Genomic DNA, 18,892 nt, shown 5'->3' with positions numbered 1-18,892 from the left:
AACATCTGATGCAGAAGGAAACGCACTATATGAATGCAGTCCATTTAAAGTCAGTTAAAACAACTCCAGATCACAAAAGACCTCTGGAAAGATATTTTACAATCATACTGTTTGTTCTACAGTTCTACAAATAAAGCAGAATTTTAGTATGTTGTAGCATTAGAACCACATTTCTGAGGTTATTTGGACTTTTGTGGGTTTCATTGGTCTCCCACATTGCCAATGTTTGTCTCAACAGCATTTAACATCATCAGAACTTCCATGGCTACACTTCAGAAAAGTCAGAATTCTGATTTTTGGAAGTTTTGGTTTTTATCACCCATTCCCTGTCAATTGCTTACTCCAGTTAAGGGTCACAGGGTGGCTGGAACCTATCCCAGCCGTCATAGGCCGTGAGGTGGGGTACACCCTGGACATGATGCCAGTCTGTCACAGGGCCACATATAGACAAACAAAGACAGTCACACCCGCACATACACCAACGGACAATTTAAACTTTCTAATTCACATAACCTGCATGTCTTTGGATGTGGGACGAAGTCGGAGCACCTGGAGGGAACCCACACAAACACGGGGAAAACATGCAAACGCCACACAAAAAGGCCACAGGTGGGAATCGATCCCATGACCTTCATACTGTGAGGCAACAGTGCTAACCACTAAGCCACCATGCTGTCCCCTTTATGATATCATAAAACAAAAATGTTTCATTTTCTTCATGATGTAATCAGATTAAATATTAGGTTTTCTTTGATTGATGATACGGTGTAAGAAAGTGGGGTTTTTATGATATCAAAGAGCAAGTAAGTCATATATAGGCCCTGAGACCCGTTGGTGCCCGTGTTTATCTCCGGATTATGTAGCGTTAAACAGATGAGAGTCTGCAGCCTACCCTGGACAGAACACCCGTCTGATGAAGGTTACTTCCCCAGTCAAGGCCAGTACCCATTTTCATCTGAGTGTACTGAGACAATGTAGATTAAGTGTCTAGTCAAAGGATGCAGACAGGTAGCATGATCAGATTCAAACCCAGTTCTAAATATTGGTAGACCAGCTCCATGTCCACTCAACTACCTGCTCTACAAAGGGCAAGAAAAGTAGGTTTGGTTGTTGTTTTTAAAGTGAAGCTATGTTGATACCAGTGGCGGGCACAGTTAACCAAAAACTTAGCTTCAATAACAGTTAATCCGCTCCTTTATAAAGCTAAAGCAATAAACCCCTAAAAAAAAAAAATTAGTGGAAGTTACAGATAAAAGCTAAACCGATAACTTTCAGTATTGAGTTCAGTACATTAGCAGCTACTGACACCAACAAGCCAGCGCTTCTGTGTGACCGGAGAGGAGAGGAGAGGCAATTTCTCTTCACACCATACAGACTCACCGGCATATCACCCAAGTCATGCACAGGCAGACAGTTTTAACTTATGGTTAAAATTTTAAACAAAGTAATTCCAGACAAGTTATTTAAATTAACGTCACATCTGTTGCTTTATAGTTTTATATAGTTTTTTATATATTTTAGTTTTAAAGTAATGCAATAATTTTGAAGGTTTTAGCATTTAGACACATACCATAGTGCATTATGGGTAAATTAGTTTCCTGACAGACATGAGTGGTTGGTTGGTCAGTATAACACACAACTTACTGAAACGTGGTGGGTTTTACAAATAAATTCTGTATTTGTAAGTATGTTTTTTTTTCATTGAAAAAAAGGCAATTTGAAAACTGACAATTCTGTTTGTTAAGTGGATTCAGCACTTTTAGCAAATTTGCCCTATATCCCATAATCTGTGCACCAGAAAGTTGCTGCGGTCTAAACAGCATAGAAAATCCACATGACAGCAATTGTAAATGAACATTATACTACCAAAATGTACATTTTTATGCTATTCATCACGCTAATAAAACGCTGCATGCATGAGACCCTGAAAACTTGCTAAAACAAATATTCCAGTTAATCCATGTCTTCTACGATTTAAACCTGCTTGGAAGTTAATACAACCCCAATTCCAATGAAGTTGGGACGTTGTGTAAAATGTAAATAAAAACAGAATACAATGATTTGAAAATCCTCTTCAACCTATATTCAATTGAATACACCACAAAGACAAGATATTTTATGTTCAAACTGACAGACTTTGTTGTTTTTGTGCAAATATTTGCTCATTTTGAAATGGATGCCTGTAACACATTTCAAAAAAGTTGGGACGGGGCAACAAAAGGCTGGGAAAGTTGAGGAATGCTCCAAGAACACCTAATTGGAAAACAGTGAGTGTCATGACTGGGTATAAAAGGAGCATCCCCGAAAGGCACAGGCATTCACAAGCAAAGATGGGGCGAGGATCACCACTTTGTGAACAACTGCGTGAAAAAAAATAGTCCAACAATTTAAGAACAATGTTTCTCAATGTTCAATTGCAAGGAATTTAGGGATTCCATCATCTACAGTCCATAATATAATCAGAAGATTCAGAGAATGTGGACAACTTTCTACACATAAGCGGCAAGGCCAAAAACCAATATTGAATGCTCGTGAACGTTGATCCTCAGGCGGCACTACATTAAAAACCAACCTCATTGTGTAAAGGATCTTACCACGTGAGCTCAGGAACACTTCAGAAAACCATTGTCAGTTAACACATTTCATCGCTACATCTATAAGTGCAAGTTAAAACTCTATCATGCAAAGCGAAAGCCATACATCAACAACATCAAGAAACACCTCCGCCTTTCCTTGGGTCTGAGCTCATTTGATATGAACAGACGCAAAGTGGAAAAGTGTGCTGTGGTCTGATGAGTCCACATTTCAAATTGTTTTTAGAAATCATGGACGTTGTGTCCTCCGGACAAAAGAGGAAAAAGACCATCCAGATTGTTACCAGCGCAAAGTTCAAAAGTCAGCATCTGTGATGGTATGGGGGTGTGTTAGTGCCCATGGCATGGGCAACTTACACATCTGTGATGGCACTATCAATGCTGAAAGGTACATCCAGGTTTTGGAGAAACACATGCTGCCATCCAAGCAACGTCTTTTTCAGGGTCGTCCCTGCTTATTTCAGCAACACAATGCCAAGCCATATTCTGCACGTGTTACAACAGCGTGGCTTCGGAGTAAAAGAGTGCGGGTACTAGACTGGCCTGCCTGCAGTCCAGACCTGTCACCCATTGAAATGTGTGGTGCATTATGAAGCGCAAATTAGGACAACGGAGACCCTGGACTGTTGAACAACTGAAGTCGTACATCAAGCAAAAATGAGAAAGAATTCCACCTACAAAGCTTCAACAATTAGTGTCCTCAGTTCCCAAACGCTTATTGAGTATTGTTAGAAGGAAAGGTGATGTAACACAGTGGTAAACATACCACTGTCCCAGCTTTTTTGAAACGTGTTGCAGGCATTCATTTCAAAATAAGCAAATATTTGCACAAAAACAATCAAGTTTATCAGTTTGAACATTAAATATCTTGTCTTTGTGGTGTATTCAATTGAATATAGGTTGAAGACAATTTGCAAATCATTGTATTCTGTTTTTAATTTACATTTTTCAAAATGTCCCAACTTCATTGGAATTGGGCTTGTAGTTCGCAGCTCACAGCAACTCCCATTGAAAATAACGGAGAAACAACCTGAGCTTCTGGCATGTTTACATAAAATAAACACAGTAACAACATCTATAAACCCAGAGAATATATTCACGAGAGTTTTAGGCACAGTATACAAAGAATTTTATGTTGCAATGTTAATGCTGTTGTCCATGTGCAGCGGTTAAAGGGCAGCATTAGCTGAGCATTTCAAAGCAGTTCTCAATGTTAATGCCATAGATGGCAGTGTTCATGGCAGTATGAATACCAAGTGCCACACATTCGCTTAAAGTGCTGAATCCACTTAACAAACAGAATTTTCCGGAATCAGTTTGTTTAAAATTTTAACCATGAGTCAAAACTGTCTGCCTGTGCATGACTTGGGTGATATGCCGTCGAGTCTGTATGGTGTGAAGAGAAATTATCTCTTTTTTCCTCTCTCTTTCTTTCTCTTGGGCAGTCAGCTCTTCTCTGCCTGCAGAGGATAGAGCTGTACCTCTCTTAGCTGTCTGTCTGCTACAAAGCATGTAACAGGCAGGCACTAAAATCTTTGATTTCAGACTCCAGAAATGTTTTTAACTGTTAAGCTTTATTCACTATGCCCGCAAAAATATGTTAGCGGTCTAAAAATTATCGGGCCTAAATTTATCAGAAACCAATTGGTCCGCTGATGGTTTTCAAAGTTATCTGATAAACTAATCCGCTAATGAAAACATTAGCTTCAATAATTAGCGGTTAGCGGATTAGTGGAACTGTGCCCACCACTGGTTGATACATAGCTTGATACATGGGTACCACTGTAGCACTGTTGCCTCATAGGAAGACGGTACTGGGATCTGCCATTTGAATGTTCTCTCCGTGGGTTCCCTCTGGGTGTTCCAGCTTTCCCACTTCCAAAGACATGCAGGTTAGGTGAGTTGGTGACTCTACATTGACTGTAAGTGAGAGTGTGACTGTCTGTCTGGATGTGGTCCTGCGACAGACTGGTGTGCTGTCCACAGTGTACATCACCTCTTGCCCAATCACCCCTGGAATAGGCTCCAGCTCCCAGTGACTCTTAATTGGAATAAGCATAACATATTTGACCTTTAACCCTCTGCTGCACCTTCAGGTTGGTTTTCTTTTGGCACATCATCTGCCATGGACATGATGCTTCATTTTATATCATGGTTTCTTGTTTATGTATGTGTATTGACCTGTCTGTTTTTGATTACTCAAAACTAAATTAATGAATTTTTACAAAACCTAAAACAGAAATCATTACATTTTATTTTGGATCTGGATCAAGTAGGTGAGTCGTGGAACATATAAATAATTGAATACTGTGGCTGTTTTTGACTTCAGCACAGATATGCATGCGGTTGTTTGTTGTTCTAGTAGTTTGACTGAAATAAACATTAACATGTCAGCTGACGTGTCTCAGTGACTTTTTGCTGTTGTTTTATTTTTCTTGGTTGATAGTTGTTGAGAAGGAATCCTGACAGACGTCTCGGCTCCGGAGACAAAGATGCCGAAGATGTCAAAAAGCAGCCTTTCTTTAGAGTGAGTATCTAATTTTCAACATTTTTTCTAATACAGGTTTTTCACCCCCACCCTCCTCAAAACCAACTTTTTCTAGGGTGAATAATTCAGCTTTAAAGTTCTGACTGAAACAACTAAGAAAATCAGGTTGTATTTCATCATCTGTTGATCCATTAATGAAAGGGGGGGGGGGGGAAAAACCCATCATCACATTACGTTTAACAAAACTCTGGGGTGCCTAAAACTTTTGCACAGTGCTGTATGCTTGTGGTTATTAGTCCGGTAGGCTTGTGTTCACCTGGTTAACCTGAGCTGTCGTCCATTCAACATGCCATGTTCACTCATCTATTTATCAGAATAAAACACTAAATGTGTCTAAATCCAAATAAATTTGTAATTTAGTTCAAATTGTCCACAGTATTTCATAGTTACAGTTCTGGTCAGAATTATTAGAACCTCTGAATCTTATGTACAGAATATGTTCAGAATTTTTTAAATTAGAATATTGAATAGAATGTTCAAAGTTATTGAACAAAAATCAACAAACGTTTACATATCATGACTTTAAAAATACAGGGATAAAATGTACGTGTGACGCAAATATCGAAACCCCTGAAATTTAAGATCAGATTTATTTATTTATTGTTATATATTTAAATCTATTTATATTATATTTGGATTCAGTTAGACTATAAAGACAGTTTTGCACAGGGGTGGTGGCCAAGTGGTCAGTGCACTTGGTTTCAGTGCAGAAGGTTCCCAGTTCAAACCCCTCCCCTGCCACATTTCTCTGTTTAATGTTTTGTTGCGTCAAGAAGGGTATCCGGTATAAAACTTGTGCCAAATTAACATGCAGATCCACCTTGGATTTGCTGTGGCGACCCCGATTGCAAACAAGGGAGCAACTGAAGGGACTTATTTGGATTTAAATAATATTTTAATTTGTCTTTATATATTCAAAAATAAGTGCAAATTAGCTTATTTTGCATCTGGAGTACAGGTGAATTTTCTTAAAAGGACAACAGGAAATTTTAGCTGCAGTTTGCTTGAAGGCACATGGGAGATTTGAGCTGAGATTTTCTATCTTTCTTTCATCGTACTGAAGCACTTCTGTTACACTGTTGCCAAAACATGAAAGGACCAAATAACCTTCACCCTCATCTGCCAGTTGATGGAATCAAAAATAAGTAATAAATAAATAAATGATAAAATAATAATAACACTCTGTAAAGACATGTTTAACCAGGTGAGATTTAGGTAATCTATGTCTGTACTGGTCCTCACCAGATGACGACTGCTATCAATGCCTTAGCATTTTCCTTGTGTTGTGACTTTTAATATGCCTGTAGATTTTTTTTTTTTTTTTTTTTTGGCAGAACAAATTAAAAGTGGTAATTTTCACACTTGGCCAGTTTACACTGACTATCATCTCGATTCCATTGTGGCTCTATTGACTAACATGATAAATCTCTTTAGGGCTTGAACTGGGAGGAGCTTCTTCAGCGAAAGGTCCCGCCCCCCTTTGTCCCATCCATCAAAGGAAGAGAAGACGTCAGCAACTTTGATGTGGAGTTCACAGCTGAGCCTCCTGCTCTCACGCCACCCCGCGAGCGTCGCTCCCTTTCCCGAAAAGAACAGGACTACTTCAAGGATTTTGATTACGTCTCTGACCTCTGCTAGGGTTAGGGGTCGTAGCTCACTGGGTTGATAGCTGCCACTGCCAAGGAGAAAGACTGCGAAAACTGAATGTATAGTGGAGAGGAACTTGGTGACAGATGGCGATATGCACAGAGACTTCAGCCAGAGGAGGACGACTCGATAATCATGAAGTTAATTCAGATTATGTATCTAGTGGACGATGCCGGGAGTCCACAGTGAAATGTGGAAAATTAATATTTTTCTGGAATTCACATAGAGCCAAGTAATCAGTTGAAAGTGACGATTCCGATGGAAAGCCGAGCATCTTCCCTGAGTTAGTCTCTTGTTCCCTTTATCTCTTTGCTGCTGCTGGATGTGTGTTTTTAGCTGTGAATGTACCGTCACTCTCAATCACGCACCACTTGCACAGTAACACTTGGGGGAGCCAGAGGAAAGACATTTTTGAATCATGTCAGCGAAAAGCCAGCGGCCGATCATCTCCATGTCGGCTATTTCCCCATCTTTAGTACCGCTTCTTAACTACAGTTATTTTTGAATGTTAAAAAGCTTTTTATATGTTCTTGTGTTTTATGTTTTCTTCCAATCTGCATTTCTTCAGTTACTTGCTGATCAAATATGTTGGAACTGTGACTCAGTAAAGATGTGAATCAACACACAAACACTGATCCTTTAGTGTCTGGACCCCCCCCCCCCCCCCCCCCAAAAAAAAAACAAAAAAACAACCCTGATCAATAATCCATAATAAAGGGGAATTTATTTTATTTGCATACAGTAGAAAAAAATAAGGCATCAGCTCTGAGACAAAGACTCATGAATTTAAAAATAAATCCTCACCATGTGTTTCAGAGTCATAAAATGCCGTTAACATGACTTTTTGTTCCTTTCTGATTTTTGCATTTTTAAGCTCTCTTCGGTATGTTCATACAAAATGTGATATACAATACATGCACAACCCGAGCTAACACACACTGCGGTTTTTTATGCGCCTCCACTGTGAACATAATACACATGTAAAGCTGCAAAATATCTATAAATAAATCCAACCTGTGAGTCACCGATTAAAAAAGAAGAAAATACATATTTTATTTAAAGTAATAAAACTGCACAATTTCATGTAGGTGGTTTTCTGCAGTTTAGAAATCTGACATAAGTTAAATGGTGGGCACAGCTATCCTACAGATTACCTTCAATAACTGCTAATCTGCTAACTGAAAAGTTAACTGTGATTAATGCTAAACTGCTAAACTGATTAAACGTTTATCTGAAGCTACCAATAAGCGTTAACTTCAAACCTTTTTTTAAAGAATTTAGGTTTTGACTTGGGGTTTTATTTTTGCTTTTTTGAGGGGATGGGGAATGATCCAACAGGGACAAACGTTTTACAAACATGTTTGACTGTTAAACTTTATTCAGTAAAATGAGACAGAGTGTGCACTGTGCAAGCTCATTTGAACCATCTTGCGGCAGGTGTCGGCCAAGTTCCAGGTGACACGCACGCACATCTAACACCACTTGTTTGGCACTTAGAAAATGTGTGGCCATTCGTACTATTAGCACACAAACAGTCAGCAAACGATCACTGTTGAGCTGGCTGTGAAATTTGTCTAAGTGCTTCCACAACTGTGAAGTTGTCGAGTGCGCGTGTGGCATGCCAGAGTGTCAGCTTCCCCCACAACACGTGTGTATATGAAGAGTTAAGTCGCAAAACCCTGTAAACGCCACGCCCACGGAAAATGAGATAACCATTGCAAGTGAAAGCTTACCGAGGTTCGTATCCGATAACAAAATCACTTCTGCTGCAACACCCCATAAATCCTATGGTAAATGCAAGTTAAGATGCGGTTTGTATGCAGAACCTCGTAGGCGCCATCCCAGTTTGTGTGCAAAACCACATAGTGAACAGAGCACCACTCACTGGCATGTATCTCGGTCATGTGACACAAAGATTGTGGCGCCCACAAGAGCTTCTCTGATGCTGCGTTTACACATAAGGACGGCACGTCACGAATGCCACGAAGTATACCTTCTTGTCTGCCTGCCTCAAATCATCACGAATGATTTGAGGCAGAGGCATCAGGTGTCCTCAGGAACTGCTGCAACCTGTTACCATGCGTTATGATTAATGTAACGTGTTGGTGGAGCATTATCAGGAACCATTACGCATGGTTAAGAATAATGTTCGTGCGTAATAGCGCATCGTTAAGTTCTGTCATGTTGTGAATTAGGTGAACTGTCTCCACACACACCCATATTCATCCAACAGCTGATAAACAATAAACAGTTCAGATTGCTCCAGTTTGCTCCTTAAAAGCCACAGCAGAAGAACTTTGTGACTGCATGCTTAGTTGGGTGCTGTGCCATGGAGTGGCGCAGAGAGTAGGAGGAGACAGAGAGAGCCAAATGTGTGGCTCCACGCAGCTCTCGTCTCACGGGTTTTCCCAAACATCAGGCACATGCAGCAGGTGGAACACCTGCAGGAGCGCGCTGAGGAGGATTGGAACGAAACTTTAACCCGACTTGGCATCTCTGTCCTTCTTTAGCATACTACAGCAATAAAACTGAATGCGGTACAGCAGGGTTCAATTGTGCGCACATCAGAGAAGAACGCTGTCACACTCTATTAAGGGTCACCATTAATCAAGACGGATCAACACGCTCAGTTGCGACCTCCACGACATAAGGCGAAATGATGGTGGTGCGTGACATTCGTGGAAGATTTTTTGACAGCCAAAAACATGCTCCACGAAAATCACGAATATCACACACCAACATGCACTATTAAGAAACCTATTCAGATGTGTTAAGTCACATTAAGAATGTCAGGAATGTGCCAAGAATGACGCCAATATGACATTCATAACGCGTACTGCCTATGAGTAAACACAGCATTAGCGTACATTAAAGTGATGGACTTACTGAGTTTTGCATACAAGAAGGAGATACCAGGTTTTGCAGCCAAATCTATTAAAGGTTGCAATTTAACACATTTCTGAAAAAGGTTGATTTTTGAGATTCTGCTGTTATGTTCAGTGCACCATAACCGTTTCATAACAAGAAAGAATGATTCATGGAGATGTACAACTTCCATCAGGTAAATATCCTTATTTAAAACAAGAGTGGTCTGGTGGAGATACAGGGTTTTGCACCTGAACTCTTCATATATCGCTTTTGTGATGGGCTGGAGAGCACACACTTTGACAGGCTGTTCCAGCTGGACCGGACACGCAGCAGGTGATCTGAATGTCACGTCTGTCTGACAGGACACACGTGTCCTGTGAGCGGCGTGCCAAAGGACCATATAACAAGTCAACAGTGCGACACATATGTCACTTTCAGTCACGTATCAGCAGAAATACGCCGTTTGGTCAGTTATCACAGCATTTTTTTTCTCTCTTTTTTTAAAAAAAAAACATTTATCTTCTTATTGATTTTAGCCATTTCATGTTCCTGTTACGAGACAGTAATTGTAGTACAGTGGTAAAGTTTCCATCTGGTAATCAGAGTTTACAGGTTTGAATCCTGTGAGTCAATTTTTTTTTTTTTTAAACCAGGGTTATTTAACAGTGGGGTTCTGTACTGCATCCCCTTTTATGTATTATTTATATCAACCCAGTCATATTCATTAATTATACAGGTGGTTTTATTTAATTGTTCTCCACATCAGCGGCACTTGTGGGGCAGCTGCTCGCACTGTGTTCCTGCTCGCACAACACCGTTGCATGCACGATGCCGTTGCAGCAGGATCGGGCACCCTGCCCGTCGGCTCAATGTTTGCGTGGTTCCGCCGTGAGTCACCCTGATTTGTACTTATTTGCACTATGTGTGAAGAGGCCGTAAGGTTTTAACTTTATTATTCGTCATTTTCTTTTACGAAATTGAAAAAAAATATGCTATTTTTGTTTGTTGTTGAAGAACAAAGCACTTCCACCATTGATAAAGTGAGAAATTGTTTGCATCCCAGCTCAACCCGAGATGGTGTCACATGACTTTATCAGTAATATTCCCATAAATTTACAGATTAATAAGAAATATACCAGTGTTGTATAGTAACAAAGTAAAAATACTTCACTACTGTACTTAAGTACGTTTTGGGAGACTTTGTACTTTCCTTGAGTTTTTTTTAATTCAGATGTACTTTCACTTTTACTTCACTACATTTCCGACCTTAATTGCATACTTCTACTCCGATACATTTTCTATGCGCCATGCCGTTACTCGTTACACACCCCCCCCCCCCCCCCCCCCCCCCACACACACACACACACACACACACACACACGCACACGAAGAAAGTCATGTTTTCACCCAGAGACACCAGTGATTACTAGTGACTGCAACGAAGTCAGGCCGATTTGTCATGAGGCATGTCCGGTAGGCTTTTTTTTTTTTTTGCAGTTTCGCACTTGTGGGGTGTTTGTCAGGAAAATTATCATTTCTCTACATCGATTACAGACCTGCAGCGGGTCTGTAATCAAGTTTTCTGCAGCGCGGCTTTGCTTTGAACCTTGAACCAATCGAAACAGTGTGATTCGCAGGTCGAAGCAGTGCTTCGATCTACGATTCGTGGATTTTATTTCGCTTTATGCTAATTTTTTTCCTGCTAAAACCCTGAAGAGCATATGTCTGTGAGTAATATTTAATATTTTTATGTTAAACCGACCTGTTATGGTCTTCTGAAATAGTTGATAGATGTATTTTATAACTTAAAAACGGGACCGACGCTAACGCGTTAGCATGTCTATGGCGTTTTCAATGTTAAAGGTAGCATTAAGCTGTTCGCATCAGCATGTGTGTTGATTTGTGTTCGTTGTCGAAATTTATTTTTATTCATATATTATAGCAACAACAATAATAGTCTATATAATAGACAATAATAGTCATTAATAGACTAATAATGTTACAATACAATTTTAGAGAAAGAGACAAAAAGAACCTAATGAAACAAAACAACAGAAAAGATAAAACCATGTAACAATGAAAATAAATAAATACATATAGAAATAAATAACTGTTTCCTGTGAACACCTAGTGAGTAACCTACTCTCGTTTAGGTTTTGAAACCTTGTTTCTGAAGTGTTTTTGTGTGATGTGCACAATTTTCAGTATTTTGACTAATACTACATCATTTACAAGCCTAGATAAACTTTTATGTAAAAAAAATCAGTCCGTTTTTGATTATTAACATTTACTTGTACTTTTACTTTCAATACTTGAGTACATTTAGTTGAACATTACTTGTCATACTTAATTACAATAAATACTAGATGCTTTAAGACTTTTACTTGAGTAGCATTTCAATCGGTGACTTGAACTTCTACCAAAGTCATTTTTTTAATGGGTATCTGTACTTTTACTTAAGTGTGATTTTCCGGTACTTTATACAACACTGAAATATACCATTCTGCAAGTGCGGCTACATGAAAATTTTGTGCATATCAAAAAAATGTTGTGCAGCGAGCCTACATTTTGTACAATTTTTACAACTTCACCTGCAGAAAAAATGACAGTACATCAAAAGTTTATTCTAGCTCCATAATTTAAATGTTTAAGTGTAAAACATTCCATGGATAAGTGGTTAAATGTGTACACCTGCCAGTCATGATTTCTATTTGTCCACTCACCTGTCCCAGCTTGGATTGGCTGAACACACCTGATCCATTTGGTCATATGTGGATCAGGATCACCATATGACCAAACCATCACCATACCATGCCATACACACATTGGATTTTGAAAGTCACAAATCTTGTATACAGACATACTGATACTGTATTTCTGTTGCAGGTAACAGGGAGCCCGGTTTCTGAGCACTGGGTGACCTGTGGAACAGCTTCCTGGGTTGCTGTGTCTCTTATACTTCAAAAAGCCTGCAGTTTGGTGCTACAAAAAAAAAGTCAGTGGAAGTGTAAAAACAGGCTAAAATGTCTCACTGAGCATTTTATATTCCACTCACAGAGATAAAACTCCACAGCTTGAAGCTGTGGTGAGCAAGTCACTCCATCCATTTTGACTGGTTCACCACTGCAGGATCAAGTTAAGGTAATGCAGTTCTCACTGGTCCATTTTGCACTGGGGTGTGTCAGATGGGACTTCAACCCCATGTGCACAACATCCTGATGGGCATTGTAGTCCATTCACAGTCAGCTGCACGTTTTTTTTTTTTGTTTGGTTTTTTTTTTTGACAGCGACACAATTTTGGTAATTTTGTCCCTGTGCATCACCACAATGGAGTTAAACTAAAACAAGACTTCAGACTTTCAAAGGGCTTAATAAAATAGTATGTATTGCATTAACCATTTAGGAATTACAGCCATTTTTACAACATGTCCCTCAATTTTCAGAGCCAATGATGAACTGGACAAAGTAATTATAAGAATTATTTTTACTAAAACTCAAATCAACACTTTTCAGCCAGTTTTCTTCCAACACGTCAGGGGATGGATACATGAACATTTCCAAGTCACTGAATATGTCTTTGACTGCATTTATTTTAATCATTTAGAAATATAAACCGTATGGAAAATATGTCTGGAAGAGTCAGGAAACCCACCAAGACAACCCTGAAGAAGCCAGAGACTTCTGTGGCTGTGACTGGAGAAACTTTGCATTGTGCAACTTTTGCCTGTTGCATCACCACTTATACAGCTTCATGATGAGTGGCACAGAGGATTTTCTTAAAGAGAAGTGATTCTCCACAACCCCAAAATGCACATGGGAGACTTCAGTCTAGATTTAACCCTTCTTTCCTGGATTAAAATCCTTCTCTGTTCTACTCCACCACAAAGCTGTGAAAGACTTTTGAGTGAGCCAAAAATTGGTCTAAAATAGCAGACTAGCTGTGAGTTTTACTGTATTAGTCATGCCTGTTAAAAACAATGCCTCTTGAAGAGGAAAAACCCATACAGTAGTGTTCACAATAATAGTAGTGCTATGTGACTAAAAAGATTAATCCAGGTTTTGAGTATATTTCTTATTGTTACAGTCTTACACACCTCTCTGCAGCTTCTCTCCCCCTGCCATCCCCCAATACCCCATCCCCGTAGAGACGGTGCCTGCTCCCAGACCACCAATAACCAGTAAAAATCTATTTAAGCATAAAAATTCAAAAAGAAAAAAATAATATAGTACCTTCAACTGCACCACAGACTAAAACAGTTAAATGTGGTTTATTAAACATTAGGTCTCTCTCTTCTAAGTCCCTGTTAGTAAAAGATATAATAATTGATCAACATATTGATTTATTCTGCCTTACAGAAACCTGGTTACAGCAGGATGAATATGTTAGTTTCTATGCGCCATGCCGTTACTCGTTACACCCCCGTCCAGCTCTCCACAATTTCACTGATACTTACTGGACTGGTAAGCATTGAAAGCCGAGATAGACATGTCCAAACTTGTCCTCTGACACGCCGAAACGGAGGTGTTCCTTTGTCTCGCTTCCAAAGCGAATCGGTCTTTACGCGCGAAGCCTCCGCGCGGCTTTCCATGACAATCTCTTGTTAAAAGTGAAATCTGCCAGAAAATGGCTGATGTCCAGCTCTTGTGATAACCAGAGAAAAGGCACACAACGGTCTCGTATCCACAGAGCCATCCATTTAGAAATGGTCCGGTGGCTTGTGCCGCGTCGTCGCAGCTCGGAGCGCGGCGCGCAGAGCGTCCTTAAAGGGGTCCTTAAAGCTGTAGTAACAGACCTTATTCTCTGTGAAGCCCGTAAAATTTTCACCGAAAGCCAGATAAATTTTTTGAATGGTTTCCAGGTGCCAGTCTCTAACAGCTTCTGAAAAAATTCTGATGGAAAAAAAGTCCTTTTCATTCCGCCATTTCCAGACAATGAAAATCCGACGAGGGGGTGGGACCACTCCTTCCCAAGGCGTGCTCACAGGCGAATGACGTCACCGACAGGCGTGGAAAAACTCACGCATGCGCACGAGGGTTCAAGCATGTCTGACGTAAAAACATATGAATGAAATCCATATAGTTTTTGAAAAAAAATAAAAAGGACCGTTACTTTATTGACAGACCTCGTACCACAAAAGACTCCAAGCTGTCATTGATGTTAAAGGGGGCAATACATGATATGAAGAACTGGTGTATGTAAACTTTTGATCAGTATCATTTGGGTAGTTTCTGTTGTCATTATAATTTAAAACGAGTAAACACAGTTGTTTGACCATAACAGGGTTGCCAACTTTGGGACCTCGTGCATAGTGCACGAAAAATTTTTGGTAACCCTAACCCTAATTATGTGAAGAGAGCTGAAAAACAGGCATAATATCCATTATGAAGGAGGTTATTGTGCAGTCCGAAAATCAACCATTAGAAAAGCTGACATACACAGCAGGAAGAGTAATATAGTCAGAAAAATGCCCTCAGTGCAGTTTTAATTGTGCTGCTTGTCTGTTGTTCCATCAGTGTAAGTGCTGCTGTCACAAATTACAATTTATTAATGCACTCATTCCACTAAACTGATTTAAAGAAAACTGCTCACAAAACTGAATCATAAACTATAATGACTCCAATTATAGCCAAATGTTCAGCAGTGCAGGATGCACAAATTGCAATAATAATTGCAAAATGAATAATAAAACTAACAATTACTATAATGTTGAACACTTACTAGTCCACTGCTGTGTTGAGTGAACATCATACATCACATTATGACAATGTGTGGATTAATGAATGGGCAAGTCCACAGGTTCCAAAAGTCAAAATGGGGAGAGCATGCAAACAATCTAAGGATATCTGCATGTAGGTTTTTTGTTTGTTTTGTTTTTTATTTGCATTTTCCATATTGTCACAACATTTTTGATCCAGGGCTGTAGAGCCTTACCCTTTAACAAAATTTATCATTAAAATAGATATTGTCACATTTTTGTTTTGTATTTTATTTTGATGTTGGTCGCATAGATTCTATGATTATTTCTATGATTATTAACTGATTTTAAGGCCCCTTGGAGACTCCTTACGAGGGAGACCTGCAATTCTAAAGTTTCCAGCCCACCTAACCTGCATGGCTTTCAATGTTGGAGGACACCGGAGCACCCGGAGGGAACAACATGCAAAACTCCACAGGTGGGAATCAATCCCATGACCTTCTTGTTGTGAGGCAACAGTGCTTTCTCGCCACCCACTCCACCCTGCCTGCACTCTCTTCTTCACCTCTCTACCACACTCTTCATTACTTTGGACAGTTGACCCCAAGTTTTTAAACTCACCTACTTTCACCACCTCTACTCCTTGTCACTGCTTTATTCCAATGGGCTCCCTCTCATGCACACACATGTACTCAGTCTTGCTCCTACTGACGTTCATTCCTCTTCTCTCCAGAGCTCAACCTGCTCTTTACTCTCACTACAGATCACAATGTCATCTGCAAACATCAAAGTATGGAGACTCCTGTCTGATCTCATCCGTCAATCTGTCCATCACCATTGCGAACAAGAAAGGACTGAATTTGATTATTTTTTTTATTATTATTATTATTTGCATTTTCAATGAGTTTCCTTTGGAAATGATCGAGTGTTTTGACAAAAAAGTAGGACTTTTAATTTGAAGTCAATTTTGAAAACGAGTTTCTGCAGCCGTGCGTGTTCCCACCTGTCAGTCAAACCCCTTAAGTCCAGCTTCCTTCTCCTTAGCTCCTCCCACCTTCCCTGCAGCCCTCCTCCTGCTGCCTCCTCGGTTTTTAAAGCCTTTTATTTTTCTCTCTCTCCACTGTGTCACACCATCCCGGGGCCCCTCCCATCGGTGCTTTTATTCTGCTTTTTAAATACTTTCCCCTCGGTGTTTAAAAGCTCAGCGCATAAACTCACGTGCCTCCGTCGGCTGAAGTTTACGTGACGTGCGGGCTGAGTGCTGCGTTCTGTTTCCACGTGTGGAGGGCGTGCGGCTCTTTGCGTGGTGTGTTTTGTGGAAATGAGGAGGCAGTGCGGTGTCAATCCAGTCAGTGAAGGAGTGGGAAGTAGCAGCTGGACCAGCAGCCCTGCAGGTGAGATCTACTTTATAAAATGTGTTTACGAGGATAAAATCACAACAAAAGTTTATTTACAAATGACCTGATGTGAGAAAAAGGACCCAGAGCACCGTTTACATGTTTTAAATGTTATTATGTATGTATGTCTTACTGAAGAAAGTTTAGAGCAATATTAGTAAATGTTATCATTAACTTTTTATTAGTGAATTGTTCAATATTTTTTATTTAAATGTGTTTTCTAGCTAATTTGATAAATAGATTAGATGTCATTAGCTTTTTTTTTATGTCAAAACCAGAACAAAATAAATTATTATTATTACAATGCATTGTCTCTTTTAATTATATTTGTTTCCCATGTTTCACCTTTGTGATTACTGGTGTTGTTGTTGTTGACAGATGACACACATTTGCATATTCAGAAATTAAAAACACAGTGAAAGCAAGAATATTTAAAAACAAGAAAAGAAAAAGCATTTTTACATTTTGCCCCCACTTTATTTTTCAGAGCCACCTTAAAACTTAATGGATTTCCAGGTTTTAACAAGTGTTGTGAAAATTCATTCATAAATTAAACAGCTGACCTCAAATTGTAACTTTTCTTTCTGTATTAGAATGTAATGCATATATTCCAGGTAAAATTCATGTTTGATGACTTCCTGCAACAAAATTTTCTAGCTAATGTGGTGATTAGATTAGATTCGATGTCATTAGAGTTTTTATGTCAAAACCAGAACAAAAGAAATCATTATTATTATTATTATTACAATGCATTGTCTCTTTTAATTATATTTGTTTCCCATGTTTAACCTTTGTGATTACTGGTATTGTTGTTGACAGATGACACACATTTGCATATTCAGAAATTAAAAACACAGTGAAAGCAAGAATATTTAAAAACAAAGAAAAGAAAAAGCATTTTTACATTTTTGCCCCCACTTTATTTTTCAGAGGTACCTTAAAACGTAATGATTTTGCAGGTTTTAATAAGTGTTGTGAAAATTAATTCATAAATTAAACAGCAGACCTCAAATTGTAGCTTTTCTTTCTGTATTAGAATGTAATGCATATATTCCAGGTAAAATTCATGTTTGATGACCTCCTACAACATATTATTTCACAATTTTAATCTTTTTTTCTTTTTTTTTACTGCACTCTTCCTTTGCAGACCACATGTAACATTGTTATATTTTGTCAAATTGTTGTTCAGTAAAATGACCTAGCCTGTAATGACAAAAAAAAAAAAAAATTATGTTCAGGCTCCACCCCTTTACCCCTTTATCCAGATCTGCCACATTTTTGGTGGAATTTGTTCTATGGTAGATTCAATGTTTCCAACAAGTTCAATCAGAGTTATCTCCACCAGCATGCACCTGTCTCATTTTAAAGCTATACTTTTATTGGATGCGCCCCATTTTGCACATTGCAAAATTTAATAATCAGGTCTAAACTTTTGATTTAAATGCTGTGAAAATTAGTTCAGTAAATTTGTTAACAAATCAAGAAATAGACAGGAGAAAGTACTGCATGCTTCCCCTCCCGTACGTACATCACTCGTGTGGTGTATCACAGCTGGATCATATCATTAATATATATACCAATATAATATTAATATGTGGTTTTGTGTACTGAGCCAGACTGATATATCTGTAGTATTTATCCTACATGAATACTGAGTTACTTTAAATTTAAAATAAAATATTCTATTATTTTGAGTTACTTCTTTGGCTGTAGCCCATAATGATCAAAATTAAACAAGCATTTGAGTTTATATGTAATGACTATAGAATATACAAAATTTTCACTTTCTGAAATAACTGACAAAAATATTGAACTTTTTCCACAATATTCAAATTTTTTTAGATGCATCTCTATAACTCATTGCTAGAAGCTCATTCACAATTTTGTTATGCTGCATGGAGCTACAAGTATAAAACTCTTAAGAATCAGTGTTTCCAGCAGCAGAAACATGCATTAAACTATGTTCATTATAACAGTTTGTGACTCAATATTTGATTCAGTATTTGTCCACTCAGATTAGTCAGTATTGGTGTTGGTGCATTCAGATTTCTTGTTATTCTTTAGATTGCAGCAAAGCCACAGGTAGCACACTATAAAATATATTTATATACCGTATATCTAAATGTGCATTTTTACATTCAC

The 18,892-nt window shown here is 38.8% G+C and overlaps 1 protein-coding gene across 2 annotated transcripts in view; it reads left to right on the top strand.

The window, feature by feature from the left end:
• The window catches only part of pkn1b (protein kinase N1b), a 96,095-nt gene extending 88,671 nt beyond the window's left edge, over positions 1–7,424 (top strand). For both annotated transcript variants that reach the window (XM_034189772.1, XM_034189771.1), the window contains exons 21-22: positions 5,041–5,121; positions 6,577–7,424. In XM_034189772.1, the coding sequence (XP_034045663.1) occupies positions 5,041–5,121; positions 6,577–6,780 (285 nt within the window). In that variant the 3' untranslated portion in view covers positions 6,781–7,424. The remainder of the gene's footprint in view (positions 1–5,040; positions 5,122–6,576) is intronic.
• The last annotated feature ends 11,468 nt before the right edge of the window (positions 7,425–18,892 follow it).

This window comes from Thalassophryne amazonica, chromosome 16, assembly GCF_902500255.1.
Source record: "Thalassophryne amazonica chromosome 16, fThaAma1.1, whole genome shotgun sequence".
Lineage (NCBI taxonomy): Eukaryota > Metazoa > Chordata > Actinopteri > Batrachoidiformes > Batrachoididae > Thalassophryne > Thalassophryne amazonica.
This window is presented reverse-complemented; position numbering and strand designations above follow the sequence as displayed.